This window comes from Dendrobates tinctorius, unplaced genomic scaffold, assembly GCF_039654945.1.
Source record: "Dendrobates tinctorius isolate UK_male_01 unplaced genomic scaffold, ASM3965494v1 ptg000022l, whole genome shotgun sequence".
Lineage (NCBI taxonomy): Eukaryota > Metazoa > Chordata > Amphibia > Anura > Dendrobatidae > Dendrobates > Dendrobates tinctorius.
In genome coordinates, this window is record NW_027361690.1 from 37,234,196 (window position 1) to 37,252,280 (window position 18,085).

Consider the following 18,085-nt stretch of genomic DNA (forward strand, 5'->3'; position numbering starts at 1 on the left):
GTATACTGCGGAGGAGGAGCTAACCTCTTTTTTTCACTTAGTGTCAGCCTCCTAGCGGCAGAAGCATACACCCACAGTATCTGTGTCCCCCAATGAGACGAAGGAGAAATGGGGGGCGTTTTGAACTTTTATATATTTTTAATTTTCTTTTTCCACTTTTCACTGCTTTTATTAGTCTCCTTAAGAGACCTGAACCTACTATCGTCTGATCGTTTGTGCTACAGTGGCAAAAAAAGTGTTTAGTCATCCACCAATTGTGCAAGTTCTTCCACTTAAAAAGATGAGAGAGGCCTGTAATTGACATCTTAGGTAGACCACAACTATGAGAGTCAAAATGAGAAAAATCCAGACTAGTCTGATTTGGAAAAATTTATTTTGCAAATTATGGTGGAAAATAAGTATTTGGTCATTAACAAAAGTTCATCTCAATATTTTGTTATATATCCTTTGTTGGCAATGACAGAGGTCAAACGTTGAGATCTGGAGACTGGCTAGGCCACTCCAGGACCTTCATATGCTTTTTACGAAGCAACTCCGTTGCCCTGGCGGTGTTCTTGGGATCATTACCTTGCTGAAAGACCCATCCACGCTTCATCTTCAATGCCCTTGCTGATGGAAGGAGGTTTGCACTCAAAATCTTACGATACATGGCCCCATTCATTCTTTCATGTACATGGATCAGTCGTCCTGGTCCCTTTGCAGGGAAACAGCCCCAAAGCATGATGTTGCCACCCCCATGCTTCACAGTAGATGTGGTGTTCTTTGGATGCAACTCAGCATCTTGTCTCCTCCAAACACGACGAGCTTTGCTTCTACTAAACAGTTCGACTTTGGTTTCATCAGACCATACGACATTCTCCCAATACTCTTCTAGATAATCCAAATGCTCTCTAGCAAATTTCAGATGGGCCCGAACATGTACTGGCTTTAAGCAGGGGGACATGTCTGGCACTGTAGGATCTAAATCCCTGGTAGCCTTTGCTATGGTGGTCCCAGCTCTTGCAGGTCATTCACTAGGTCCCCCGTGTTGTTCTGGGATTTTTGTTCACCGTTCTTGTGACCATTTTGACCCCATGAGTTGAGCTCATGCGTGGAACCCCAGATCAAGGGAGATTATCAGTGGTCTTGTAGGTCTTCCATTTTCTCATTATTGCTGCCACAGTTGATCTCATCACACCAAGCTGCTTGCCTATTGTAGATTCAGTCTTCCCAGCCTGGTGCAGAGCTACAATTTTGTTTCTGGTGTCCTTCGACAGCTCTTTGGTCTTCACCATAGTGGAGTTTGGACTGGGACTGTTTGAGGTTGTGGACAGGTGTCTTATACAGATGACAAGTTCATACAGGTGCCATTACTATAGGTGATGAATGGAGGACAGAGGAGCCTCTTAAGAAGTTACAGGTCTGTGAGAGCCAGAAATCTTGCATGTTTTTAGGTGACCAAATACTTATTTTCCACCATAATTTGCAAAATAAATCTTGCCAAATCAGACAAGGGATCTTCTGGATTTATTTTCTCATTTTGACTCTCATAGTTGTGGTCTACCTATGATGTCAATTACAGGTCTCTCATCTTTTTAAGTGGGAGAACTTGCACAATTGGTGGCTGACTAAATACTTTTTTTCCCCACTGTATATGCAGCAATACCACAGTATACAGAAAAAACAAGGTTTCCTATAAACACTGGGCAGGAGTTGGCGTTCACAGTAGTACCATCATGACAGGCATGGGGGTGTTCAGCAGACCCGTGACTGTCAAGGAAACCCATTGCTGCCCCACAATTGTGTCAGGGGTTGTTGATGGGCGCATAAAATGATGCACTGCGGTTAAAGAACAAGGTTACAGACACGGGTGGAGCTCCACTCAACGCGCGGCTGTTAGAGGCAAATGATGGCTGAATATCACAGCGATCACCTAACCAGAAAGTTACTCACTCAGGAATTGAGACTGCATCAAAGTTTGAGATCATATCAAGTAACTAAGTCACATCTTTAAGGGGTTAAACAATTATTTTTTTTGCAAAGTCTTGTAGTGCTAAAGTGCTATCCCAAAATTTCTCAAAAGAAGACCTCCTTTATACTCACAAAGAAGCCATAGTTAAGTATATAATGATTTTTTTCCCGATAGGCAGAATAATAATCTCTGGAATATAGAAGAAACCAGCAAACAAATCAAAGCATTGTTCTGAATTATGTGTTTCCATTATCCTGGACTATATTTCAGACTGATTAGTTTTTTTTAAACAGAGAAACATCTTGCTACTGGATAAAGTTGGTAGATGAGCATGAAGAATTATGATATGACATAAACGACGAAATTAACGTACTTGAAGAAAAAAGATGGAAAAAAAAGGGAGGAAGAGTTCACATCACAATATCAACACGAACAAGACTTGTTGGATGGAAAACGGACAGAAAAAGAAAAAAAAAAGCGGAAAAATAAAAATGGGGTTAATAGTGTGAGTCAACACTTCAAATCAAGGAAGCAAACGTACCATTAGTCGGATGCTTTGCAAACGACACAGAAAATCGCTTTACAGCTGGCATAGACAACAGTTCTGAGGAAAAAAAAAAAAACACAAGTATCGGCATTAACATTCTGATCTTGGGCACCTAGACAGGCACATTCACACACCAACAGGATCCTGGGACAACATACTGCAAGCACAGCTTGTGTTAGAGGCCAAACTGCAGCCATTTGCCTTGGCATGCTTATTAGAAGCCACATGCAATAGAAAAGCAAAGGGTAAGTTTATGTGGCTATGTCATGCCCAAAAAAGTTGCCATGTGCCATAAGAGAATGCACCAAGTATACTCAATTATTCCCGAGAAGAGGAGCAGGACTGGACCAATTAAAAGGTTTCACTTTCGACTTTAGAACAACAGTACACGCTATTGAAAATTGTAGAGCGGAGTTACTCAAATGAGGGGCATCATAGTATCCACCACAAAGATACATGCCGATTTACAGGGTTTTTTCGGATTACACAAAAAAAGCTAATTTTTTTTGCCACAAAGAGTGCTCATTCATTTGAGTCAGGTTTTGCCAGATAATCTCATCTCAAGCTTGCGGTCTCTCCGTTTAGAAGGATGCCAAGACTGATTGTTTCAGGGTACCTTTTATGATGCACAATGTCCACTAAAACTCTGGAATGCCTTGCCATGTTTGCCAATCTTATAAGATCCAAGAATTATGGTTGGGCCATGTTCCGCAAATACTGATTTGCTTACCTGAGTTTATTTTCCTGTAGGCAAATAGTCTGGTTATTGGTTCACAATTGGGCACAATTTAACATGTTACATGACGATTTCTTGTAGCTTTACATTTGGCTTCACTCTATACGTGTTATCAATAGCTTCAGATTACAATTGTTAGGCCGAGATCACACATGCGAGGAATACGGCCGAGTTTCACACGTTAATACCCGGCACTGTCGCCGGCACTCAGGAGCGGAGCGTGTTGCTGCATGTGTTTCTATGGAGCCGCACGCTCCGCTCCTGAGTGTCGGGTATTAACATGAGACTCAGCCGTATTCCTCGCATGTGTGATCCCGGCCTTACTATTACCTTCACAGTATACTCGTTTTATTCGTCAAAATGCCCACCCTATCTTTCTATCAATGTCCTGGTTATGACTGCAACTGGTTTTTGCAACAGAAAATTTCCATCCATATTTTCAAAGCTGCAATTTTGCACATACAAAGCAGAGAATTAACCCTAAAGGATGGCAATTAGTCTTAAGTTTTTCGATTCACAGCAGTTCAAGCCACAAACCCGCAACAGAGATCAAAGTGCCAGTCTAGAACTTCTGCCGGCGGGTTCTCTACTGAACATAGTATGTCAGACTACACATATGAAGACAGCCTTAAAGGCAAGATACTTTGGTGAACATACAGAAGTATGCCTCTTTGCACATTACTTTATATCAGACGTTGTGCTCCACTGTACAGGGTGGGACACTTATATGGATACACTTAAAATGGGAATGGTTGGTGACATCAACTTCCTGTTTGTGGCACATTAATATATGGGAGGGGGGAAACTTTTCAAGATGGGTGGTGTCCATGGTGGCCATATTGGAGTCGGCCATTTTGGATCCAACTTTATTTTTTCCAATGGGAAGAGGGTTATGTGACAAATCAAACTTATTGAGAATTCCACAAGAAAAACAATGGTGTGCTTGGTTTTAATTTAACTTCATTCTTTCATGAGTTATTTACAAGTTTATGACCACTTATAAAATGTGTTCAAAGTGCTTCCCATTGCGTTGTATTGTCAATGCAACCCTCTTCTCCCACTCTTGAAACACTGATAGCAACACCGCAGAAGAAATGCTAGTCTAAGGGGGTCATATTCCTTGTAGGAATGCTCGGATAATGGTGGTGCACCACCTTGCTGGAAAAACTCAGGGAACGTGCCATCTTCAGTGCATAAAGAGGGCAACACATTATCATGTAGCAATTTCAGATATCTATCTTTGTACGCCCCACTATCTTTGTACCCCATATACCACACCATCAATTATGGTGTCTGGTCCAAGCATTCCTACATGAACAGTTTCCTGGAAAGTGGATTGGTCATCGTGGGCCAGTTGAATGACCACCAAGGTCTCCCGATCTGAGCCCCTTAGACTTTAATCTTTGGAGTCATCTGAAGGCAATTGTCTATGCTGTGAAGATACGAGATGTGCAGCATCTGAAACAATGGATACTGGAAGCCTGTGCTAGCATTTCTTCTGCAGTGTTGCTATCAGTGTGTCAAGAGTGGGAGAAAAGGGTTGCATTGACAATCCAACACAATGGGCAGCTCTTTAAACACACATTTTAAAAGTGGTCATAAACTTGTAAGTGTAAAGTGCTGCGGAATATGTTGGCACCTTAAAAATAAAATAATTATTAAATAAATCATAAAAGAATAAAGTTATGTTAAAACCAAGCACACCATTGTTTTTCTTGTGAAATTCTCAATAAGTTTGATGTGTCACATAACCCTCTTCCCATTGAAAATAGTCGGATCCAAAATGGCCGACTTCAAAATGGCCATCATGGTCAACACCCATCTTGAAAAGTTTCCCCACTCCCATATACTAATGTGCCACAAACTGGAAGTTGATATCACCAACCAATCCTATTTTATTTAGGTGTGTCCATATAAATGGCCCACCCTGTATATTGACGGGAATATATTATTATTATGCATTTATATAGCGCCATTTATTCCATGGCGCTTTACATGTGAAAAGGGGAAATATAGACAAGTATAATAAACATGTGTAAGACAAGGGACACACAAGTAGATAAGGAGAGGGGACCCTGCCCGCGAGGGCTCACAGTCTACAGGCTTATATTCCTCTGTACTGCCCAGATTAATTTACATTTTCTGTTGTATATATAGGACTAATGGAAAAAAAAGTGATGAGCGAACGTGCTTGAATAAGGTGTTATTCGAGCACGCTCATGTGATAACCGAGTGTCTTCAGCATGCTCAAAAAAAAATGTTTGAGCCTCAGCGGTTAAATGTATCACAGCTGTTTGTTAGGCAATTCCCACAAGTGATGCGGCTTTCCAACAGCCATGAGACATGCAGCTGCAGGGGCTCAAGCAAATTTTTTGAGAACGCCGAAGACTCTCTATTAGCACACGAGCATGGGCGGATAACACCTTATCCGAGCACGTTCGCTCATCACTATTTGTTTCATTACTTCTTTATACTGATTTTAATTTGAAAGCTCCCAGCAATTTTCAAGCAAGATACGGATTTATTAACCTCCATGTACACCTTAATATATACACATAACTATGTAAGATTGCAACTAATATTTTTAGGAGCTAAATGTATGACAAACACTGCAAAGTGACAGTGTGAAATGCAGACTAGAGGTCAAAAACACACTGGATGCAAGACCACATACATACTGAATCTTGTACTTACAAATCATGGGAATCATTCAATGTACCGGTATATACTGACATTTAACGTAAAAACAGCAAAGAAACCATCTCCTTTCTTTCATGACGAAAACAACCTTTATTGATTATTTCTTCCACTTGGCTCAGACAAACTGAACGCTGCAGCTGTACTGCGGCTGCTGATTGGCGGCAGTGCTCACATGACACCCCCACCTCATATTTCATGATTGATGCCGTCAGACTGGCAATGGATGCAAAGCTACAGTCATATGTAAAAGTTTGGGCACCCCTATTAATGTTAACCTTTTTTCTTTATAACAATTTTGGTTTTTGCAACAGCCATTTCAGTTTCATATATCTAATAACTGATGGACTCAGTTATATTTCTGGATTCAAATGAGGTTTATTGTACTAACAGAAAATGTGCAATCTGCATTTAAACAAAATTTGACCGGTGCAAAAGTATGGGCACCCTTATCATTTTCTTGATTTGAACACTCCTAACTACTTTTTACTGACTTCCTGAAGCACTAAATTGGTTTTGTAACCTCATTGAGCTTTGAACTTCATAGCCAGGTGTATCAAATCATGAGAAAAGGTATTTAAGGTGGCCACTTGCAAGTAGTTCTCCTATTTGATTCTCCTATGAAGAGTGGCATCATGGGCTCCTCAAAACAACTCTCAAATAATCTGAAAACAAAGATTATTCAACATAGCTTTTCAGGGGAAGGATACAAAAAGTTGTCTCAGAGATTTAACATGTTAGTTTCCACTGTGAGGAACATAGTAAGGAAATGGAAGAACACAGGTACAGTTCTTGTTAAGCCCAGAAGTGGCAGGCCAAGAAAAATATCAGAAAGGCAGAGAAGAAGAATGCTGAGAACAGTCAAGGACAATCCACAGACCACCTCCAAAGACCGGCAGCATCATCTTGCTGCAGATGGTGTCACTGTGCATCGGTCAACAATACAGCGCACTTTGCACAAGGAGAAGCTGTATGGGAGAGTGATGCGAAAGAAGCCGTTTCTGCAAGCACGCCACAAACAGAGTCGCCTGAGGTATGCAAAAGCACATTTGGACAAGCCAGTTACATTTTGGAAGAAGGTCCTGTGAACTGATGAAACAAAGATTGAGTTGTTTGGTCATACAAAAAATCGTTATGCATGCGCTGTATTGTTGACCGATGCACAGTGACACCATCTGCAGCAAGATGATGCTGCAGGTCTTTGGAGGTGGTCTGTGGATTGTCCTTGACTGTTCTCACCATTCTTCTTCTCTGCCTTTCTGATATTTTTCTTGGCCTGCCACTTCTGGGCTTAACAAGAACTGTACCTGTGTTCTTCCATTTCCTTACTATGTTCCTCACAGTGGAAACTGACAGGTTAAATCTCTGAGACAACTTTTTGTATCCTTCCCCTGAAAAGCTATGTTGAATAATCTTTGTTTTCAGATCATTTGACAGTTGTTTTGAGGAGCCCATGATGCCACACTTCATAGGAGAATCAAATAGGAGAACTACTTGCAAGTGGCCACTTTAAATACCTTTTCTCATGATTTGATACACCTGGCTATGAAGTTCAAAGCTCAATGAGGTTACAAAACCAATTTAGTGCTTCAGGAAGTCAGTAAAAAGTAGTTAGGAGTGTTCAAATCAAGAAAATGATAAGGGTGCCCATACTTTTGCACCGGTCAAATTTTGTTTAAATGCAGATTGCACATTTTCTGTTAGTGCAATAAACCTCATTTGAATCCAGAAATATACCTGAGTCCATCAGTTATTAGATATATGAAACTGAAATAGCTGTTGCAAAAACCAAAATTGTTATAAAGAAAAAAGGTTAACAATAATAGGGGTGCCCAAACTTTTACATATGACTGTAACTACAGAGGAGTAGAACGTGAGTATGAGCTTGTTTTACACCTACCTTGGTCAATTGATAAGTTTGACTTTAGCAGTGGACAACCCCTTTAAGGCTTTAGATCTAAAAAAGTTTGAGCTATGTGTTTTTGTGTCTCTATAACAGAGCACATAGCCATTGCAGAATACAAGTATAGGGGTCTCTAATCTTGGTAGCACATACACCGATTATGGCCATTACTGATGAGCAATGCTGTAAATAGCGTATAGCTCCAACAAAGTCAATGAATTCTTCTCTGGTCTGAAATTTTATAGAAAAAGGAAATGATTGACTCATCAACAGTACAATTTAGAAAAAAATAGAAGGAACCAAAAGCCCTCAAAATATTTCAAGAAAAAAAATTCTATTATGCAACTAGACTATTTAAAATGGGCATTCATTTTAGCTGGACATAAAAAAGTTTACCCTGGCAGTAGAAAATGCGTCACCAAGTCTGTATTCTCCTTATATGACTTCAACCCTATGTGATATGACAAAAATGTTACCATACTGTAGATCTACTAATGTACCTTGCCCGTGTAATGGTAAGAACGTTTCAGACTTGGAGTGATCATAAGTAAGGCTGGTTTCACATTTGCGTTTTTTTGCGCTGGAAAAAAACGCATACGTGCGCATGCGTTTTTTCCCCTATATTTAACATGGGTGCGCATACCTGCGCGCTGGTAAGCGCACGTATGCGATTTTCATGCGCTGCGTTTTTTTGGGGTGTGCGTTTGTATTTTCCAGACGCAGCATGTTGCATTTTTTGGCCCTGCAAAAAAGCGCATGCGCACGTATGCGCACGTTTTGTGCTAAAAATGGCCATTATAGCCTATGGATGCGCATACGTGCGCACTGGCATGCTCATGTATGCGTTTTTTTTGCACATGCGTTTTTTTTTGTTAACCATGGAATTTAGGGGTTTGGGTTAGAGTTAGGGTTAGTTAAGGGGGTTTAGGGTTAGGGTCAGGGTTAGGGTTGGGGTTAGGGTCAGGGTTAAGTATGGTTTGGTTAAGGGTTAGGGTCAGGGTTAGGGTTAAGTATGGTTTGGTTAAGGGTTAGGGTTAAGTATGGTTTGGTTAAGGGTTAGGGTCAGGGTTAGGGTTAAGGTTAGTTAGGGTTTGGGTTAGGGTTAAGTATGGTTTGGTTAAGGGTTAGGGTCAGGGTTAGGGTCAGGGTTAGGGTTAAGTATGGTTTGGTTAAGGGTTAGGGTCAGGGTTAGGGTTAAGGTTAGTTAGGGTTTGGGTTAGGGTTAAGTATGGTTTGGTTAAGGGTTAGGGTCAGGGTTAGGGTTAGGGTTAAGGTTAGTTAGGGTTTGGGTTAGGGTTAAGTATGGTTTGGTTAAGGGTTAGGGTCAGGGTTAAGTATGGTTTGGTTAAGGGTTAGGGTCAGGGTTAGGGTTAAGGTTAGTTAGGGTTGGGGTTAGGGTTAAGTATGGTTTGGTTAAGGGTCAGGGTTAGGGTTAGGGTTAAGGTTAGTTAGGGTTTGGGTTAAGTATGGTTTGGTTAAGGGTTAGGGTCAGGGTTAGGGTTAAGGTTAGTTAGGGTTTGGGTTAGGGTTAAGTATGGTTTGGTTAAGGGTTAGGGTCAGGGTTAGGGTCAAGTATGGTTTGGTTAAGGGTTAGGGTCAGGGTTAGGGTTAAGGTTAGTTAGGGTTTGGGTTAGGGTTAAGTATGGTTTGGTTAAGGGTTAGGGTCAGGGTTAGGGTTAAGGTTAGTTAGGGTTTGGGTTAGGGTTAAGTATGGTTTGGTTAAGGGTTAGGGTCAGGGTTAGGGTTAAGTATGGTTTGGTTAAGGGTTAGGGTCAGGGTTAGGGTTAGTTAGGGTTTGGGTTAGGGTTAAGTATGGTTTGGTTAAGGGTTAGGGTCAGGGTTAGGGTTAAGGTTAGTTAGGGTTTGGGTTAGGGTTAAGTATGGTTTGGTTAAGGGTTAGGGTCAGGGTTAGGGTCAGGGTTAGGGTCAGGGTTAGGGTTAGGGTCAGGGTTAGGGTTAGGGTCAGGGTTAGGGTTAGTAAAGTCATGGTTTGGGTTAGTGTGAGGGGCCACCTAATGTTGGAAAAAAACGCAAACGCGGTAAAAACGCACTAAAAACGCATACAAACGCATAAAAACGCTGCGTTTTTTTCATGCATGCTCATAAAAATGCTTGAAAAAAACGCAGCAGTTGTATGCTTTTGTATGCGTTTTTTCAATGCGTTTTTTTGCGGGAAAAACGCGCTGCAAAAAAAAGCAAGTGTGAAACTAGCCTAAGTCGGTGAGGAATGTTAAGGTTTTGGAAAGTGACCCATGCCATGGAGATTAAGAGAACCTCTAATTTATGCCAATCAGAGTCTGACCACAGAAGATAAGAAACTTGCAGATTGACAGATGAATGTGTTTTGCTCCTTTGTTGCCTGACTCACTGTTTTTTTTTCCATTAGGAGTCTAGCGAAGTTATGAGCATACATCTAGATATGCAACCCCATGATATTCAGGGCAGGAAACTAATTGAAAGCAGGCATAGTCAGGCAGAGGGTGGCAAAGATTCACAAAGCATTTATCCTCTGTAAAGGAGAATGAGAGAATATTTTACGCAACTTCCTGGTGCAAGCTATTAAATTGCTTGTATAGCCTCGACATGAGCGGTAATAGAAATTCTCCAAAAATCTATGCAACTCAAAACATAACAAAAAAGACACATTTATCCCCAGTCTGCTATAATTAACACTAAACATGATCAAGTATACAGGTAAATATTCAGTATATTAGTTTTTGCACCCTTCCTTTTTGTGGGATATATCAGGTATGCAGTTCACCACTTATCTTGATTTTCTATTGTGCACAATAGAGGCTGCAGCACAGAAGACCCACCTGGATCTCAGTTGTAACTTGAAGCATGGATGCTTAGGCTATGTGCACACACTAAAAAATTCACCTGTGGGTTTTTTCCCGCGGAACTGCAGGTAAAGTGACCTGCGGTTTTCCTGCGGTTTGGCCTGCGGTTTCACACCTCTACTATGTTAAAGGTGTGAAACCGCAGCGGAATCCGCAGAAACAATTAACATGCTGCGGAAAAAATACCGCAGCAAAACCGCGCGGAAAAAAACGCAGCGTGAGCACTGCGGTTTTGAAAACTCATTAGGGTTACATGGTACTGTACCTTAGCCTTAGTGTTGGGGTGTGGTGTACTTTAATGTTTTTCTGGTTTCAGAAAAAACCTGATTGTGTTTGTTTAAAACATTTAACAAATAAACAACACTTTACTCAACCTCCCCAGGTCTGGCACTGAGTCTCTGCAGCACTGACACCAATGTTGACAATACCGCAGCCAATTGTTAAGCAGCTCTGTCGGAGTAGGTGGCAAAAATCACACAGAGAAGATCAGTTCATCGATTGGCTGCAGACAATAAACACCAGGAGCAGCGGTAAAGACTTAGCGATGGACCAAGGGAGGGTGATTAACACAAAATTTGCTTTCTCAAAACACATGGGATCAGGGGGTTTCTGCAAACAGACCTCTCCATCCTTTAATGAACATCTATTTCACTCAAAATCTGCATTTATACTGGTGTTTAAACAGTGGATTCAAGTAGCAAGTTAAATTCATTATTGAATGGGAATGTGTCACCAGAAAAAGACCTAAGGATTAAATTAAGATTTACCTTAGATTTGTTTTTTTATATTTTGGTGATGTTTTGGTAATTGGCCATGTAAGTATCAACAGTAAAAAAAAAACATCTAAAATGTTGCTGCTTTCATTCTGGCTACTGAGCATTAACAGGCCAACACTAACTGGTCCATTAGTAACCATCTGCCTTCATCACACCCAGGACTAATGCATCTCATACATAGGTAGCATGGGGTTCACCAGTCACAGTAGGTGATGGTCACTGTTCACTTTCTGCACAGAGACCTTAGCACAGATCACACCTAGATCCTTCATACAGAAGTCAATGATTCACCTGCAGTCTACTGTTTGCTATGGTCCATGTGGCTACGGAAAAATCTAACTATAAACACAACTATAAAAGTTGTTAGCAACAGCTCAGATTAGAACAGTGTTTCTCAACTCCAGTCCTCAAGTTTTCAGGATATCCTTAGTATTGCACAGTGGATAATTTCAACACCAGCTCAAGCATTAATTCCATCACCTGTGCAATACTAAGGAAATCCTGAAAACATGACCTGTTGGTGGGTCTTGAGGACTGGAGTTGAGAAACACTGGATTAGAAGGATGGCCCACATAACTATATACAGAAAATAGAACAAAACAAACATACGGAAAATCAAAACAGATCATGTAAAAATAATTTTGTAACAGCATCTGGAAATCACAAACAAAGGAATCCCTTTAACACTGCGTACATATCTAACCTATCTCAAAATAAGTATTTGGTCAGAAACAAGCAATCAAGATTTCTGGCTCTCACAGACCTGTAACTTCTTCTTTAAGAGTCTCCTCTTTCCTCCACTCATTACCTGTAGTAATGGCACCTGTTTAAACTTGTTATCAGTATAAAAAGACACCTGTGCACACCCTCAAACAGTCTGACTCCAAACTCCACTATGGTGAAGACCAAAGAGCTGTCAAAGGACACCAGAAACAAAATTGTAGCCCTGCACCAGGCTGGGAAGACTGAATCTGCAATAGCCAACCAGCTTGGAGTGAAGAAATCAACTGTGGGAGCAATAATTAGAAAATGGAAGACATACAAGACCACTGATAATCTCCCTCGATCTGGTGCTCCACGCAAAATCCCACCCCGTGGGGTCAGAATGATCACAAGAACGGTGAGCAAAAATCCCAGAACCACGCGGGGGGACCTAGTGAATGAACTGCAGAGAGCTGGGACCAATGTAACAAGGCCTACCATAAGTAACACACTACGCCACCATGGACTCAGATCCTGCAGTGCCAGACGTGTCCCACTGCTTAAGCCTGTACATGTCCGGGCCCGTCTGAAGTTTGCTAGAGAGCATTTGGATGATCCAGAGGAGTTTTGGGAGAATGTCCTATGGTCTGATGAAACCAAACTGGAACTGTTTGGTAGAAACACAACTTGTCGTGTTTGGAGGAAAAAGAATACTGAGTTGCATCCATCAAACACCATACCTACTGTAAAGCATGGTGGTGGAAACATCATGCTTTGGGGCTGTTTCTCTGCAAAGGGGCCAGGACGACTGATCCGGGTACATGAAAGAATGAATGGGGCCATGTATCGTGAGATTTTGAGTGCAAACCTCCTTCCATCAGCAAGGGCATTGAAGATGAAACGTGGCTGGGTCTTTCAACATGACAATGATCCAAAGCACACCGCCAGGGCAACGAAGGAGTGGCTTCGTAAGAAGCATTTCAAGGTCCTGGAGTGGCCTAGCCAGTCTCCAGATCTCAACCCTATAGAAAACCTTTGGAGGGAGTTGAAAGTCCGTGTTGCCAAGCGAAAAGCCAAAAACATCACTGCTCTAGAGGAGATCTGCATGGAGGAATGGGCCAACATACCAACAACAGTGTGTGGCAACCTTGTGAAGACTTACAGAAAACGTTTGACCTCTGTGATTGCCAACAAAGGATATATCACAAAGTATTGAGATGAAATTTTGTTTCTGACCAAATACTTATTTTCCACCATAATATGCAAACAAAATGAAAAAAAAAACAGACAATGTGATTTTCTGGATTTTTTTTTCTCAGTTTGTCTCCCATAGTTGAGGTCTACCTATGATGTAAATTACAGACGCCTCTCATCTTTTTAAGTGGTGGAACTTGCACTATTGCTGACTGACTAAATACTTTTTTGCCCCACTGTATATATATTTATATATATATATATATATATATATATATATATATAAACAAAACAGTAAATATATTTATATACGGTATGCAAGTGTGTATATGTACGTACAGTGGGTATGGAAAGTATTCAGACCCCTTTACATTTTTCACTGTTTCATTGCAGCCATTTAGTAAATTCAAAAAAGTTCAGTTTTTTCTCATTAATGTACACTCTGCACCCCATCTTGACTGAAAAAAAAAACAAATGTAGAAATTTTTGCAAATTTATTAAAAAAGAAAAACTGAAATAACACATAGTCATAAGTGTTCAGACCCTTTGCTCAGACACTCATATTGAAGCCACAAGTGTCCATTTCCTTGTGATCCTCCTTGAGATGGTTCTACTCCTTCATTGGAGTCCAGCTATGTTTAAATTGATAGGACTTCATTTGTAAAGGCACACACCTGTCTATTTAAGACCTCACAGCTCACAGTGCATGTCAGACCAAATGAGAATAATGAGATCAAAGGAAACGTAGGAGCTCAGAGACAGAATTGTGGCAAGGCACAGATCTGGCCAAGATTACAAAAGAATTTCTGCTGTACTCAAGGTTCCTAAGAGCACAGAGGCCTCCATAATCCTTAAATGGAAGAAGATTGGGACCACCACAAGTCTTTCTAGACCTAACCGTCCAGCCAAACTGAGCAATCGTGGGAGAAGAGCCTTGGTGAGAGAGGTAAAGAAGAACCCCAAGATCACAGTGGCTGAGCTCCACAGATGCAGTAGGGAGATGGGAGAAATTTCCACAAAGTCAACTATCACTGGAGCCCTCTACCAGTTGGGCCTTTTTGGCAGAGTGGCCCGACGGAAGCCTCTTCTCAGTGCAAGACATATTAAAGCTCGCATAGAGTTTGCTAAAAAACACATGAAGGACTCCCTGACTATGAGAAATAAGATTCTATGGTCTGATGAGACGAAGATAGAACTTTTTGGTGATAATGCCATGCGTGGAGAAAACCAGGCACTGCTCATCACAAGCCCAATACAATCCCAACAGTGAAATATGGTGGTGACAGCATCATGCTATGGGAGTGTTTTTCAGTTGCAGGGAAAGGATGACTGGTTGCAACTGAAGGAAACATGAATGTGGCCAAGTACAGAGAAATCCTGGATGAAAACCTCTTCCAGAGTGCTCTGGACCTCAGACTTGGTTGAAGGTTTACCTTCCACAAGACAATGACCCTAAGCACACAGCTAAATTAACAAATGACTGGCTTCAGAGCAACTCTGTGACCATTCTTGACTGGCCCAGCTAGAGCCCTGAGATGTCAAAAGCAATAATAAAGGTTTTTGGGGGTATGTCAAAAGTAAAAGAAAAGTCAAAGATGCTATAGGATTTTTACAGGATGAAAATGATGAAATGGTAAGACAGGATGTTGAGAAGGCCGAACTTTTAAATTCCTATTTTGCATCTGTCTTCTCTCAGAAAGGAAATGTAACATCAACTGTTCTTTACTGTCCTATTAAGGGAATTGAAGAATCCAGGATATCTATAAACAGAAAGATAGTGAGGAAACACTTAGCTAACCTAAATGAATTCAAGTCTCCAGGTCCAGATGAATTACACCCCAGAGTACTGAAGGAGAAAGCAGAAGAAATTTTTGAACCCCTCTCCATAATCTTTGAAAATTCTTGGAGAACAGGAGAAGTCCCAGAAGACTGGAGAAGAGCAAATGTTGTTCCTATCTTCAAAAAGGGGAAGAAGGTGGACCCAGGCAACTATAGGCCGGTGAGTCTGACTTCTATACCAGGAAAGATCTTTGAACAAATTATTAAACAACATGTATGTCAGTACCTGGATAAGAATGAAGTGATTAAACAGAGTCAGCATGGGTTTGTAACTAATAAGTCATGTCAGACTAACTTAATTTCCTTCTATGATGGAATCACTGATTGGGTGGATCAAGGAAATGCTGTAGATATAGTATATCTTGACTTCAGCAAAGCATTTGACAAAGTATCTTATACAATCCTTATTGAAAAAATGACTAAGTATGGAATGGACAAGGCAACTGTTAGGTGGATTCATAACTGGCTTAGTGATCGGACCCAAAGAGTGGTCGTAAATGGCTACACATCCAGTTGGAAGAATGTCTCAAGTGGGGTACCACAGGGCTCTGTCCTGGGACCTGTATTGTTCAACATCTTTATCAACGATTTAGATGAAGGAATTGAGGGTAGACTGATTACATTTGCTGATGACACAAAGCTAGGAGGGATAGCTAATACTAGAGAAGAGAGAGAGAGGATTCAAAAAGATATAAATAAACTGGAGAAGTGGGCAGCAACTAACAAAATGGTTTTTAACAGGGAAAAATGCAAAGTACTACATCTGGGCAATAAAAATGAAAAAAGTATATACAGAATGGGAGGAATAGGGCTAAGCAACAGCACATGTGAAAAAGACTTGGGTATACTAATTGATCACAGACTGAATATGAGTCAACAGTGTGATGCAGCAGCAAAAAAGGCAAATGCAATTCTAGGATGTATTAACAGAAGCATACAGTCTAGATCACGTGAAGTCATTATTTCCCTCTACTCCTCTTTGGTCAGACCTCATCTGGAATATTGTGTCCAGTTTTGGGCACCACATTTTAAAAAAGACATCAACAAACTGGAGCAAGTTCAGAAAAGAGCGACCAGAATGGTGACCGGTCTGCAAACCCTGTCTTATGAGGAAAGGTTGCAGGATTTGGGAATGTTTAGTTTGCAAAAGAGAAGACTGAGAGGAGACTTAATTGCTGTCTACAAATATCTAAAGGGCTGTCACATTGTAGAAGGATCAACTTTATTCTCATTTGCACAAGGAAAGACTAGAACCAATGGGATGAAACTGAATGGGAGAAGACACAGATTAGATATTAGAAAAAACTTTTTGACAGTTAGAGTGATCAATGAGTGGAACAAGCTGCCACGAGAAGTGGTGAGTTCTCCTTCAATGGAAGTCTTCAAACAGAGGCTGGACAGACATCTGACTGGGATGATTTAGCGAATCCTGCTTTGAGCAGGGGGTTGGACCAGATGGCCCAGGAGGTCCCTTCCAACTCTACGATTCTATTATATTCTATTCTAAACCCAATTTAGCATTTCTGGAGAGATCTGAAAATGGCTGTCCACCAACGTTCACCATCCAACCTGACAGAACTGGAGAGGATCTGCAAGGAAGAATGGCAGAGGATCCCCAAATCCAGGTGTGAAAACTGTGTTGCATCATTCCCAAGAAGACTCATGGCTGTACTAGCTCAAAAGGGTGCTTCTGCTCAATACTGAGCAAAGGGTCTGAACACCTGGAATTTATAGGCCAGTAAGTCTAACCTCTATTGTTGGTAAAATATTTGAAGGGTTTCTGAGGGATGTTATTCTGGATTATCTCAATGAGAATAACTGTTTAACGCCATATCAGCATGGATTTATGAGGAATCGGTCCTGTCAAACCAATCTAATCAGTTTTTATGAAGAGGTAAGCTATAGACTGGACCAAGGCGAGTCATTGGATGTGGTATATCTTGATTTTTCCAAAGCGCTTGATACTGTGCAACACAAGAGGTTGGTACACAAAATGAGAATGCTGGGTCTGGGGGAAAGTAACTGGCTTAGTGATAGAAAGCAGAGGGTTGTTATAAATGGTATATTCTCTAAGTGGGTCGCTGTGACCAGTGGGGTACCGCAGGGGTCGGTGTTGGGACCTATTCTCTTCAACACATTTATTAACGATCTGGTAGAAGGTTTGCACAGTAAAATATCGATATTTGCAGATGATACAAAACTATGTAAAGCAGTCAATACAAGAGAAGATAGTATTCTGCTACAGATGGAACTGGATAAGTTGGGAACTTGGAACGTAAGGTGGCAGATGCAGTTTAACAATGATAAATGTAAGGTTATACACATGGGAAGAAGGAATCAATATCACCATTACACACGGAACGGTAAACCACTGGGTAAATCTGACAAGGAGAAGGACTTGGGGATCCTAGTTAATGATAAACTTACCTGGAGCAGCCAGTGCCAGGCAGGGGCTGCCAAGGCAAACAGGATCATGGGGTGCATTAAAAAAGGTCTGAATACACATGATGAGAGCATTATACTGCCTCTGTACAAATCTCTGGTTAGACCGCACATGGAGTACTGTGTACAGTTTTGGGCACCGGTGCTCAGGAAGGATATAATGGAACTAGAGCGGGTACAAAGGAGGGCAAGAAAACTAATAAAGGGGATGGGGGAACTACAATACCCAGAGAGAGTAGCAAAATTAGGATTATTTAGTCTAGAAAAAAGACGACTGAGGGGCGATCTAATAACCATGTATAAGTATATAAGGGGACAATACAAATATCTCTCCAAGGATCTGTTTATACCAAGGAAGGTGACGGTCACAAGGGGGCATTCTCTGCATCTGGAGGAGAAAAGGTTTTTCCACCAACATAGAAGAGGATTCTTTACTGTTAGGGCAGTGAGAATCTGGA

At 41.1% G+C, this 18,085-nt stretch overlaps 1 protein-coding gene across 10 annotated transcripts in view; it reads right to left on the bottom strand.

Annotated features, from left to right (window-relative positions):
- Nucleotides 1–18,085, bottom strand: part of PPIP5K1 (diphosphoinositol pentakisphosphate kinase 1) — a 273,000-nt gene that overhangs the window by 61,182 nt on the left and 193,733 nt on the right. For 6 of the 10 annotated variants that reach the window (XM_073568589.1, XM_073568594.1, XM_073568591.1 and 3 more), the window contains one exon: nucleotides 2,493–2,555. The exons of the other annotated variants lie outside the window; for them this stretch is intronic. In XM_073568589.1, coding sequence (XP_073424690.1) covers nucleotides 2,493–2,555 — 63 coding nt within the window. The remainder of the gene's footprint in view (nucleotides 1–2,492; nucleotides 2,556–18,085) is intronic. 10 annotated transcript variants of the gene reach the window in all.